We start from the raw sequence: 13,149 nt of genomic DNA on the forward strand, positions 1-13,149 counted from the left end.
CCATTAAAAAACACTTGCGAAAAGGCTTAGCATGTTGACATGTTCAAACACACTACAGCCACCGTCGCCTCGCTCAAGAAAGCACGCCGCCAACGCTAGCGATCAAAATCCGCGCTAGCCCTACGCTTCGGTTCAAACAAAGGTCTCGAACCAAGCAAAACTGTTAAATCTATCGTCCGATGCCCCAAGAGCCCCACATTGGGCAGCCAGATGTGGGGCTCCCACACCCATGCTCTTGGGACAAAGGAACGACAACACAGTAGAGCAAACAATCACAATGGCATTTATTGCACCTTTCATAGATCAATGCCTGCTAGTCGAGTTGCTACCCACAAAACATGCCGATGGGCGCGCGACAAATCTAGAAGTCCGACTCACCGCGACCGGATAACGAGCGAATATGTTCGCCCCATGCTGGATCCCAACGCCTGGTCGTTCGCGCGTACGGTCACGCGAACGGTGGCGCGCTCGAAGGCGGCCACGCGAGACGGTCTCGCAGAAGCATGGATCGGCGCACGCGCGGCACGGCACGTCCGCACTGCTTGCTATCCCGAACCAAAGAGGAAGCACCTTGTCTTTCGGCGCCCAAGTAACCCCAGCTGTAGGTGGCGTTAGCAGCACAACACTCGCGCCATCTCTCGTACTGCGCCTCAACCACTCCGACCGCCGTGGGCGCCAGGCCACGCGAGCCGTGCGGGAAAACAACATACCAGGGGACGCGTGAGAGTCGCGCATCCCCGCACTGTGCAAAGGGACAGCCCAGAAAGGAGAGTCGTGTCTTCCAGAAGTATACGACAAAGCTTAGCGTCCATAACACATACGGTGGCTCCTGTGTCCACGAGTTCAGATGTGCGAACACCATCAACAAACATTACATTTGAGGGACTGCATTGCGGACTTCCACATTTTGAAGGTGTCGCAGCCCTTGCCACTTGGACTGTGACGATTAGTTTTCCTCATCCCGAGTGACGGGGTGAGGTTGCATCGGTGACAGAGAGCGATGGCGAGGAGATGGCAAATGGCGGGTAGTTGGCGTCGGGCGTAATGTCAGCGACATAGTTGAGGAGTGGTCATTATATGGATGGTTGGGCTGGCTGGTCACGGGTAGTGCAGCGCTAGGTAGCTGCACACGGTTACAAAAATCTGCGACGTAACGGGCATAGTCGCACGCAAAGCATATGGGCCGGTTGTCAGGAGTGCGCCACCAGTTCGCTGGGGCAGGTCCCATCCATTTCACAGAACGCGTAGTACGGGGTGGCTGCTGATATAACTGCATGGCGGGCTGCAGTTGGGGCCTAGCTACGACGTCGGCATAACAGAGAGGCATATTTGGAGAGAGTGGTTGGGTCCACATGACGACTTCAGCGTTGCTGAGTGATGCAGCCACCGGGACCTGTTGGGACAGCGCAACGACATAATTTTCTCCAAACATCACGCACTTCTGCCCACGAAGGATGAGCTGCCACAGGCCATTGCAGTAGAACTCCACATTTTGAGACTTCGGGAAGAGCTCAACTTGAGCGATCACTTCCTCGTCACCCCGAAAATGTTTCCAGCACACTGTGCTCTTCATGTGAGGGAAGAAGAAGCAGTCACTTGGTGCAAGGGCAGATGAATATGGCGGCCTAATTTCGTAGCCTAAGGAGGCTGTATGCGTAATCTGTGCTGAGGGAGCCAGTGCATTGTCATGGAGCAGACAGATGCCTTTCGTGAGCTTTCCTCTGCACTTTGCCTTGATATCACCTTGAAATTTTTTTGAGAATGTTGCAATAGTACTTTCCTGTAATAGTTTGTATTGAAACTCATGGGAGCGGACAAGACGAGAAAGAAGAAGACGGTGGGCTCCAAAGGCGCGCGTGCTAGAAAGAAAAGCAATAAAAAAAAAGAATTGGCTGTCGCTTAGCTTGGCTATGCCAGGATATACGTAGCGAAAGCTAAGGCATAGCATGGCTAGCCTTGGTTAATCTTGATTTCAAGTCCAGGTTAGTCTGGTTGTCTAGCTATATTGCGGCCTTTAGACAGTCTTTCGGCGCGCTGTCCATCTGTTTCCTGGGCAATTCGTTTGCTCTTCATCTCGTTCCGATGTTGATTCCAGGCCTCCTCGTGCTGATCAAAATTGTCACCGTCCATACTGCCACCTCAACTGTGGTTGCGGCACACGGGAGCTCTCCTTTTCAATCCTCCGACATGTTATCAGGCATGCGACACAGCTGGCAAAGCAAGAGGAGGCGAGCGCAACGACGAGGAATGCGGTGTGACGTCATACCAAACAGCGGTGGCGGAAAGGCGCAGCACTGCGCAGCGGTGCAGTAGTGACTAGGGAGCGGGAGAGAGAGAAATATCCGCGGTGAGGCGCGCATTGCAACGTCATGTGCCTCCTTGGAGTACCGCCACGCCAAAATCGCAAGTTCGCGGCCAGTAAAGCTTTTGCTTTAAAAAGAAGAATTTTTATTTCATTCGCATCGAACGCAGCTGTCTCGTCTCGTTTCTGCGACAGTTTGACCTTTGTGGGCATAATCTGTGAGAAGAGCATAAAAGGAGTCCCATCATGACCTTGCCTGATGACAGTACTACCCTGGCTTTTTTTGGCCTGGGTGAGTTTCCATGCTTCCATTGTTTGCTATGTAGTTTAGTTTCTGTATCATAATTGTGCACCCAACACTCATCCATGGTTATCAGGCAGTCAAAAATGTCGCCAGAGTTGCTCTCACAAAGCTTCAACATTTTTGCGGCTGCTTCCTTCCACAAGTCTTTTTGCATTGGCATTGGCAAATGCGGAACCCAGCGCACGGCAACTTTCGTCATGAGCAGGTTGTTGTGAAGTATGTTGTGCACAGAGCCTGCACTCACATTAACTTGTTCTACTAATTCCTCAACAGTTATCTGCCTATCAGCGAGCACTAGAGCCTCCACTTGCGCAGCAATCTGTGGTTTACCATCGAGCAACAGGTGTCGATTTCATTCTTAATCGTTCAGGCTTGTTTGACCATACTGAAATCGTATGCGCCATTTGATAACAGTGTCGTAAGTCAGGGCATTGTTACTGTACACTGCCACCAGCTCGGCATGAATCTTCTTGGTATCCTTTCCCTTCAAATAGAAAATAGATCACTGCATGTGTTTCAACTTTCCCAATGGATGCTGCCATTTTTGTTTTGGTGCCCTAACAGTGTTGCGTGGAAATATATAGATCACAAGTTTTATGTTGTGCTAACTAGACAGACGCATACGCATTTTGATGCCTGTTGTGTGTCCATTTCTATGGCAGTGATAATACGAGCTTTATGCATGCCCCTCGTATCAGACAAGCTAGAATGAAAGTTATTCTTCTGGAATTGCAAATATGCAATGCAACATCAGAACAAATTCATACAATTTCTTTTTGATTAATACTACCAAAACCAAAGTTCAAGTAGTGTGTGTGTGTGTGTGTGTGTGTGTGTGTGTGTGTGTGTGTGTGTGTGTGTGTGTGTGTGTGTGTGTGTGTGTGTGTGTGTGTGTGTGTGTGTGTGTGTGTGTGTGTGTGTGTGTGTGTGTGTGTGTGTGTGTGTGTGTGTGTGTGTGTGTGTGTGTGTGTGTGTGTGTGTGTGTGTGTGTGTGTGTGTGTGTGTGTGTGTGTGTGTGTGTGTGTGTGTGTGTGTGTGTGTGTGTGTGTGTGTGTGTGTGTGTGTGTGTGTGTGTGTGTGTGTGTGTGTGTGTGTGTGTGTGTGTGTGTGTGTGTGTGTGTGTGTGTGTGTGTGTGTGTGTGTGTGTGTGTGTGTGTGTGTGTGTGTGTGTGTGTGTGTGTGTGTGTGTGTGTTTTACCTGTTGCTTTTCTAGATGTAGTGGAGCCTGGGCTTCATGCATTCAACCAAGCTTACTGCTTAATTTTGTAATGCCACAAGCTTAGCAAGACTAAGCACCATTTTAATTAAAAAAACAGATTTACATGTACAGAAACAACACTGTAGGCACAGATGAAATATGTCAAACTTCATGAATCCCCAGATGAAGTAGCACCGCCAGGATTTGATGTGGCCAAAGCACGTTTGGAGGCATTGATGTCATCGCCTTTACCACTTTCTGGCTCGTTGCCCTTCTTCTCTATTTGCTCTTTGCCAGTGCCCAGTTCAGTCTTGGCTGCAGTCGGTTCACCAGCCCTTTCCTCAGCAGGCGGCCCATGGTCTCCGGGATTATTTTCATGCTCAAGGAGGATCTCCTCTGGATCGGGTGCCCGTGGCAGGAACTCCTCATTGGGATACATTCTCTGAAAGACTTCCCTCGCCTGAAAAGAAAAGGAACAGGCAGTAATATTGATTACACAATGATGGGCCCACCTGAATGAAAAATGTTGCATATAAGACAGGTGGCTAAATTTTATAGACTGTTGGAAGTGGAATTTTTATCAAGGGCCCAAACTATTTTACAAAATATGACTGAAAATCTGTGAACAATGAAACAAAAGTTTAAGCTCAAGCTTTCCAACTTTCTAACTCTGCACCAAAAATGAGTATCAAAATTCTATGAACTGCATGTGTTAAATCGTCTAACGTGGATATATCACATATAACAGCTTAGGTGAAGCTTTTACACGAGTTCTGCAAATGGCCTGCTCGCAAAGTTAAACTATAATTAGAGGGCTGTTGAAATGAAATTGAAATGCATGAAGCGTCCCAGACGCTGGCCTGCCCGCAAGAAATTCATACGTGTGTTCTGTGTCATTTGCAGTGGTGGTCCAGTCAGTTTAGGATTTGTAGCAATTTTTGTAGCAGAGAAACTTATCTTTTTGGAACACTTGGAGTAGCACAACAGTAATCTGTAGCCATTTATCAAAGCTTGTTATTACTGTGCAATCAGTAAGTGCTGCTCAACAGCGACCAATTAAGCTTGCCTTCCCACGGAAGGTATACCATGCATGGTATGCTGCAAACATTTTGATTTAGGTAGGCAAAGAACCTGATTTTGAAAACAAATAAAATTTTGTAGGCTAACGAGAACAAAGATGAGTGCCTGGGTGCAAGACAGACATAAAATTACAAATGAGCTAGAGTAATTTGCGCTGTTAGGCCCAAGACAAAAAGTGATGGCAAATGTCTTATGTGCATTCCAAGTAACAGATGTGCTTTGGCATGCTTTACCTCCCCGGACAGAATGTATATTACGCCTAATAACAGTGCAAGAAGCTTGACAAGAGACTAACTATGGTGTTGTTTAGCCGTTCCCTTTTTTTTTTTCTGCCGCTGCATACTTGTGCTGCATTAGATCTGTATTTTATGAGTGTGATGAGAGGTTTTAGTTGCGTAATGTGATATTCGTTTGCAAACAATTTTTTTTTTTTTGCTGAGGTGTATAAATCATGCCTGTGGAGACTCGGTATACAAAGCGATTGTGCAGCCTGGAATAAGTTGAGCTCTGTATTTATTTATTCATGCAGTGCTGCTGCCTTTGGCAGCCAAGGCCGCAGTGGGTAAAAGCGAAACTATAAAATTCAAGGGGCATTTTTGCATTCATTCTACGTGGATGAATGCGAAAGCACTGCAACCACCTCGCGATGCCTATGCTCTTTCAGTCGTGTTAATTTAACTTCGCCTTAATTAGCACCATAGGTTGTGGGCTGATGTGCCTTAATTAACAGCACCTTAATTAACATTGAGAGTTGTGGGTTCGATTACCACCAATGGCCGTGGGTTCGAGTGCCGCAATGAACTCTAGCTTACTTAAACCTGCCTTAACTGACTGCCTTAATAATTGGCTTCATCAACTGCCTTGACTGGCTCACCTTACTTTTTGGACCATCGAGGTCATGCCAACGCCAACAATGCCGCAGTTTCCGCCTCATGATCCATAAAATGCTTCCGCATTAATAGCTAACATGAGGTACAAGTGTTCAATTTGGCATGGTAGAGGGTAAAAAAAACAAAAAAAGAACACCCAAGCTCATACAAAACCTATACAAGGCAGAAAAGGAAGCACTTCCAGTTAAGGGTGAGCAAAAACAGAACAAATATCAACACATAATAAAAGATCAAATTGCAAAAGGCAAAAATAAGACAAAAGAAAAACCATCATTTGCAAAGCATGCGCCGCTGATGTGATGCAAGGAAGTGACGTGACATGTAAAGTTGATATCACATGTGGTCAAGGAGATCACCTGAATGTGTTTTGACATTAGGTAAAATTGTGGAAGCACGTTCCACTCTGCGATAATCCCACGCAAGTCATCAAGCACACAGTGAAAACAAATTATGAAAAGAATGTAGAACTTTTATAAAATTCAGAGCCCTTCCACTATGTGAAGATGGAAGACCAGTGATGCTGTATTGCTCAATAGCTATAGTAAGTTCTTTATGGTGGTTATGCTTTATTCGTTGAATAAAGGCACAAACACATAACTTCTTTTTTATTTTTTATTTTTTTTTTTTTTTGCTTGTCATTTTTTTAATGTACACATACATTGACATTTCGACACGCATCGTCATAGACGAGCATTTGGGCACGAGCATTTTTTTTTTTTTTCAAGGTGCGTATTCCTGCTGCGTAGCAGCAGTTGCCTCGCTTAGCTGTGTTCACACCCACGTAAAGAACGTACAGTAACTCTACCTATATGTATTGTTACAACACCCTGTGAGAAGCTTGAGTTCAATGCTTTCAATGCTCCACCTTCAAACAAAACTGCGAAATTCCTGTGAAAAAAAAACGGCCTCAACAAGTCATTTGTTCCCAGCAGTCGACAGATTTTTATTTTAAATGCAACAAATATCAAAGTTCATTTAGAGGAAGGTAACCAAACCAACTTCTCTATTTCTATGTGCTTAGACTGGAGTTCCCAAGGTAAAACTTTCCCTTAATGCACTAACTCCAAATGCCACTTGTGCACTAGCACAAAAGCACAAGCACGTATGATAAAATTATTTCCATAACTCTGTTGCTGAATCATAGCAACACGTTGAGCCAGTAAGTGCGTGGCCACATATGGGCCTGCATTTTGTAGCAATGCCTTTGTCAATGCTAATGCACACTTTTCGTGTTCGTGAGTGGCCACGTTCTGTGCTCGACCACGATGCTTGTGCACTAAAAAGGAAAGCACCGAAAGGCATCAGCACTGAAAAAGGCATTGCTGCAAGATACTGGCCGTGGTAACAAAAACCAGTGACTTTCTCTTGAAATACAGCACTTCTCTAAATATTTTAAACCATTTAAAAGCTATGTTAGCAGAAATATTTAGCTCAAAGTCCTCCCTATTCAAATGCACATAAAACTTGCAAAATTATTTGCAGTTAAAATAAAATGTCTAAATTCTAGTTACTCTTGCAGCCAGAACCTATATTTGGGCGCTCACATATTGATCAAAATCAAGGAAAGCCAGAAAATCTGAAAAAATGTCAACTTGCAGCTCTAAAACAAAAACAGATGCTGCAACTAGACCTGCTGGAAGTGTGTTTTAAAGGGGCCTCGAACCACCCTTCCTGGCTTGGCAGGAAAGAACACACACAGAGCAGTGGTAGTTCCTCTAAATGCATGCTGCCATTGAAGAGCTCCAGGTCATTCAACACTGCCAAAGCCAAGCTGAAAGATGGCAGGCTGGACAGGACCATTGCTGACTAGCAACTGACATCTATACTTTTAACTCTTTCGTTACCATTAGCATTGCGCCTATTTTCAGTGCTTTCATGTTTTACCATATCTTTTCAAAACGATGTAGTCTCAGCGCAGAGCGCAATACATAAAATTATAGCCGGTTCACCACTGTTATGAAGGTAAAAAAAAAATCTGAAGTACGCAAAATATGCACCTGGGTCCTAGTTTTAACATTTTGTGAGTCAGATCACGCAAAAAATTGGCAAGATTTTTTGGTGCCAATACTACCCATAGTGATGCTCGTACCATGTGAGGCAGCAGTAGCTTCGCAAATGTGAAAACGGCTAAGTTCCTATTGTACAGGAACCATTTGTTTTTGCTCACTGCAGAAGGCAGCTGGGTCGTCTTTTATTGCATTCTTTAAGCTTGCTAAGTAATAGTTGTCAGGTCAGGGAGCATGCAGAAGCCTCCTCATACTGGATTATTGCAATCGATCAACGTTTCTGCGCAAGTAAGGGTCAAGTGTGCATTCAACTAGCGTTTAAGCTTCCACATACTTTGTTCAGTTCCTGTACAGTAATGTGGAGTGTTGCACAATATTGTACAGTACTGAATAAGGGCACTTGCACAGGTGGTGTTCAAACTGTGGTGTTCAAATGAGTGGCATTTGGCACCGGTGGTGTACAAAAATGAGTGGCATTTGGATAAGCACTGCAGGGCTCTTGTGGCAGCATTGCTGAAATCCTGTTGGCACAGGCATTTCATGCTCAAAAAGATGGCACAGAGGATGGCAAGCTCTTCAGAGTCAACACTCCGCTTATCTATCAGATGCAATCTGTGCAGTGCACCATGGTAATAGCAAGCACACTGAGAAATGTGCAAACAAAGGCACAACTTGCCAATAGTCAGGTATGAAACAACAGCCTGTGGTGCCTACCTCATTGACTGGGTGCTCATAGTCCAGGTGAGGGCCTGGAGATGAGACAAGTACCAGCCCAGGTGGACAGTTTTCATTCAGGGGTGCTTGTGTTGTGTCTTCAACATTGAAGTACAGTATGTACAATGCCTTTGGCTTAGACTTGTCCTCACCTGTGCAACCAAAGAAAGGTTTCTATACCGCATGCATACAGGCTCTCTGGAGTACTGCCAGCCTTTATTTAAACACAGGATGTAGTACTGTGATGTACTATGCATGCACGTACAGATGGCATCCAAAACATGCAATATTTATTGTCATTGCCTTCGTAGGATAATATAATAGGTGTTTTACAGTTGGCTTTTGCTATTCATGCCTTTGAAACTCTAAACTCAATTCTGTGGAACAAAAATTGGCTCTCATTCAGAATTGTGCACAGTGCATTCCACTTGTCTGAGGTTGACCTGTGGCTTTACAGTGTGCCAAAAGCACAGCTTCAAGATTACAGCACTGTTGCAAATGCAAAGACCTGATGTAGTACATTCAGAATTTTGTCTTGTCAAAGATATAATGCTGGTATATCACTTCCCAGCTTCCTTTAATGTCATGAGCAAGGCATGGCACTAACATACGACCATTCACCCTTTCAATGCAAAGTCCAATTAGTTCCCTTTATTCGAGGTTGGCAGGGACTGTAATGTGGAGTGTAAGTGCAGTGCTGGACACAGAATACTTCTGTACTTCAAAGATGCCATAGGACAATAGAAAAGGGGGGGGGGGGGTGCAGTGCTAAAGAAATTCTGCCTTCAGCCTAAATCGGTGGCCTGTACCTTGAGGTGACTGTGTTGTGTCAAAAAGCATTTTCACAGCGGGTGCCAAGTCTTGTTCGGCAGTTTCGTGAACACTGGGGCAGGTCAAGTGGACAACATCTGCAACAACAGAAATTGAACTGTAAGCAATATGTTTTCCATTATTTTTCACAACAGACACTTTGGAGTGTTAAGTGCCACCACAAGACACTAAGGCAGCCACATGTGTTGCACTGTCCCTTTAACTGTTTCTATGCATGTGGAACAATGAACCAGCAGTATCAAAGTGATGGTCCATAAGCACTACAGAAAAGCTAAACAATTTGTAACATTAGGACTGACATAGTGAAATAGCTACAGTGATGTTTCACTTCATCACTGCGGGTGATGCGCAAGCGTATGGGTGCTATAGCGCTTAAGACGCTATGGGCCCTTGGTGCGCCTAGATGCCTACACTGTCCGCATCGCAGATCGTGTTCAAAACACGGCTCATGCAGCTGCCGCCATACACAGCAGCCACCAGAGTAGAAGGCCCCGTTGTAAACATTTGCTTACTATCTAAATTACCTAGCATGGTGTCAGTGTGCACTGGCAAACATGAACACTCCACACTCAATGACCATAGACACTAGCTGTCAAAACGCTGGCATGAGGAATTGGGGCAGCAGAAGCGAGCGAAGTGACCTTTGTGCTGTCTATTGCTTCAACGCAAACCGAATGAGAACACAGCGCACGCAAAGCTACAAGCCGTCGGCCCACCTAGACTGCCCCCAAAGCAGATCACTTTCAAGATAAAGCCCATGCAACCGTGCCGTCGGACAGTATGGTGGTACCGCTGGTAGGGTAGTACCATTCAGTACCACATGGTGGTAAAGGGAGCATTCTCGCATTCTTACCCCGTGACAGCTAATAAAGCACTAGCTGTCACAGAGGAAGAATGCAGCAATTCCACCTCTGGTTGCAGCAACTGCGATCAGGGGCAGTGGCAGGCATTATAAATGCGGGGTTATAAATGCGTTGCTTGAGGAAGTGGCGCTTGAAGTACCAGTTGGCTTCCATGTACGGGTAAGGCACAGTGGTAAGCGCGAGCACCCCCCATAACAGAGTGAAATATAGTGCTGCAAATAACCACCTCCCAATGCATGCTCAACATATTCTGTATTTGTGAATAGTAAGCAAAGTTGGTTCTTCATAAATTTTTTCGTTATCATTTCAGGCATATGAGCATCAGACTTTGTGTTGAAAGTGTTATTTTATAGAGTATAAAGGATGCTTAATAATTTTTTATCCACAAATTTCTCCATTGTCGTTGCCCATAGTGCTAATTAAATGTGCAGGCAAAATTTGCAGACAAACCAGAGCCAGCACGGAGGCCCGGGCGCCTTCCTTGTTCGCTTGCTTCACTGCGTCAAATAAACACCGCCGATTTCACGAGCTGGCCAATTACGCTTGCACATAAAAACTAGCCCTAACTTATGGTCTCAATGTTTTCATCTTCACTACTCAAAGATAGAGGTGCAGATGTTTATGTGCGTTCCTACATTTTGTAACCAGAGAGAAGAGTACAGCTTTGTGTTGGGAATGCTTGTAAACACACTCGGAAGGCATTTTAGTACTGGCAGACAGAGAAGTGTGTGAATTTCTTTTTTTTTAATTCTGGGATTTTATGTGCCAAAACCATAATATGATTTTGAGGCACACTGTAGTGGCAGATGCCAAATTAATTTTGACTGCCTGGGGTTCTTTAACATGCAGCAAATGCATGATACACTGGCAATGTTACATTTTGCCCCATCAAAATGCGGCTGCCGCGGCTCGATCCTGCGCCCTCAGGCGTGTCAATTGCAAGAGAATAACTGTTGAAGTTCATGGTGCCAACGTGTTCATTCTTGTTTCTGTCCACCTGCGCTAAAATGCTTTCCAGCAGACATAAGAACTACATGTTATCACGGGAACCACTATGCAATGAGAAAAAAACAGAATGGAACAAGAATATATTTGCATTATAGTGGCCACTTCTCTAATCTTCTAGAGTTAAATTTACTCAGAGAGCACTGAACTGCCATTCTTTTTCCACTAGTATATAGACAAAAGAAATTTAGAAATGAAGAGTCCTTGCATACCAGTACACACCTAGGACAAACATGCACAGATACAAGGGTAACAGGATGAAAAGGAAGGCACAGCTTTTAGTTTTGTAAAAAAAAATATTAATGTGCCCAGAGTGAAACATTAAAAGAACATGAATGCAACTATTACTCCTGATGACATCAATGTCAGGCACTTGATGTTTTCTGCCCTGCAGAAACATGTCCCAGTGTGCACTTTATAATTAGATATTGATTAATTCTAATGCAAACTCTACTGTAATATTTGTATGCCTTTATCGGTATAGTTGATCAGCTTCAGTGATCCACAGCAGAGGACCTCAGACCTCTCTACTGGCACACATATTTACAGAATCCTAAAGATGTTTCAATGACAATGGCAGGCCAGTCTAATTCACTAGGTGGCTAGGCCTAAAGGTGCCACCACTGTCTTGACATGGTTGCCTCTTTTCCACTCATTCTGATCGACAGCTTGAGCACTTACAAAGTCCAGGTGGGCAGACCATCATGCCAGGACCCTGCTCTTGTACCACAACTGAATGTGGTAGCTGGTCGCTTCGCTGAAGTCTGAGTAGCGTGACCTGCCAAGGTAAGCAGTTGGTGAGATGACTTTGGGAACGCTGTAACTCTGAATTTCAAGTTTATATACATACATCTTCACCATCCAAGGCCATATTTCTGATCAACCATTTTTGGCGGCATCACTTTCAGTAGACACTAAACACAAATTTCCAAATCGACTACGAATATTCGAGAAAATCAACCTTAAAATATCAAATCAAACAGAATATTTTGTTATTTCAAAAAAAAAAAGTGAAATGTGAAGGTTACATCTTGTCCCTTTCTTAAGAAAAAAAAGGCCCACCATTCACATTACTTAATCTATGGAATTCCATTCACAACAGGACATCAAGTCTACTGAGGAGCTTGTAAATGAGAAACAAGTGAAAAGTGGTCAAGCTTTGTGCACTATGACAATGGCAGTAATGATACAAATGAAAAGTATGTCACCAGATTCACAAGGACAGCACTGCGCATTGTTTTAAAGGAATGCAAACATGGTCAGAACAGCTAAATAATAAATCTAAATCCAGACAGCAAATTCGCAGGCTGCATAAAGGCAAAGCATCTTTATTGAATGACTCTGAAATTATTGTACAACTTAAATAGTGGTGCATCCATGCAACTATGCCTTTCCAGCAACAAGATCATTCATAGCAATCACCGCTCCCCTCAGTCTTTCTCTTTATAGACTCCAGTCAGTGTTATTATTGATATCAAACATTCTACAATTTTGAGTGTTGAATACTTGAATCGAATATTATTTCTATTGAATTTATACTAGAAATTTCAAACATTTGCACACACATACTAGATGCCAATATATGTGGATATATTTCATTTCAATAAAGATAATTTAGTGTGCATTGAGCAGATAACCAACAGGCATGTCATGATGCTGATGATTGCTTGTTGCTGTCATGCTATGTTGCACCGCATGAAAAGAAATGCCATAAGTGATTGATCAAAAATACACTCCCAGTTTTGTTGCTTCAGCTTTACAATGAAAGATGTACTGATTTCTCAGCACAATTTACTGCATTCTGTACAAACAAGGTAATAACAGTGTTTTCAATCAGGATACTGTGTTTGCATGAATGTAACAGGAGGATTATGGCAACTGAGAAGGCAAACAAAAAAAGAATGTTATAACATTAATGCAAACTATATGTAATGGAGCCATATTCATGGGCTTGAA

General features: G+C 44.0%; 1 protein-coding gene across 1 annotated transcript in view; it reads right to left on the reverse strand.

The window, feature by feature from the left end:
* Positions 1-3,885: 3,885 nt before the first annotated feature.
* Rep (Rab escort protein) overlaps positions 3,886-13,149 on the reverse strand; it is a 48,074-nt gene continuing 38,810 nt past the window's right edge. The window contains exons 12-15 of the mRNA XM_050182774.3: positions 11,875-11,971; positions 9,304-9,402; positions 8,495-8,646; positions 3,886-4,264 (exon numbers count right to left, since the gene is read on the reverse strand). Of these exons, the coding sequence (XP_050038731.1) occupies positions 3,974-4,264; positions 8,495-8,646; positions 9,304-9,402; positions 11,875-11,971 (639 nt within the window). The 3' untranslated portion in view covers positions 3,886-3,973. The remainder of the gene's footprint in view (positions 4,265-8,494; positions 8,647-9,303; positions 9,403-11,874; positions 11,972-13,149) is intronic.

This window comes from Dermacentor andersoni, chromosome 4 (genome assembly GCF_023375885.2).
Source record: "Dermacentor andersoni chromosome 4, qqDerAnde1_hic_scaffold, whole genome shotgun sequence".
Taxonomy (NCBI): domain Eukaryota; kingdom Metazoa; phylum Arthropoda; class Arachnida; order Ixodida; family Ixodidae; genus Dermacentor; species Dermacentor andersoni.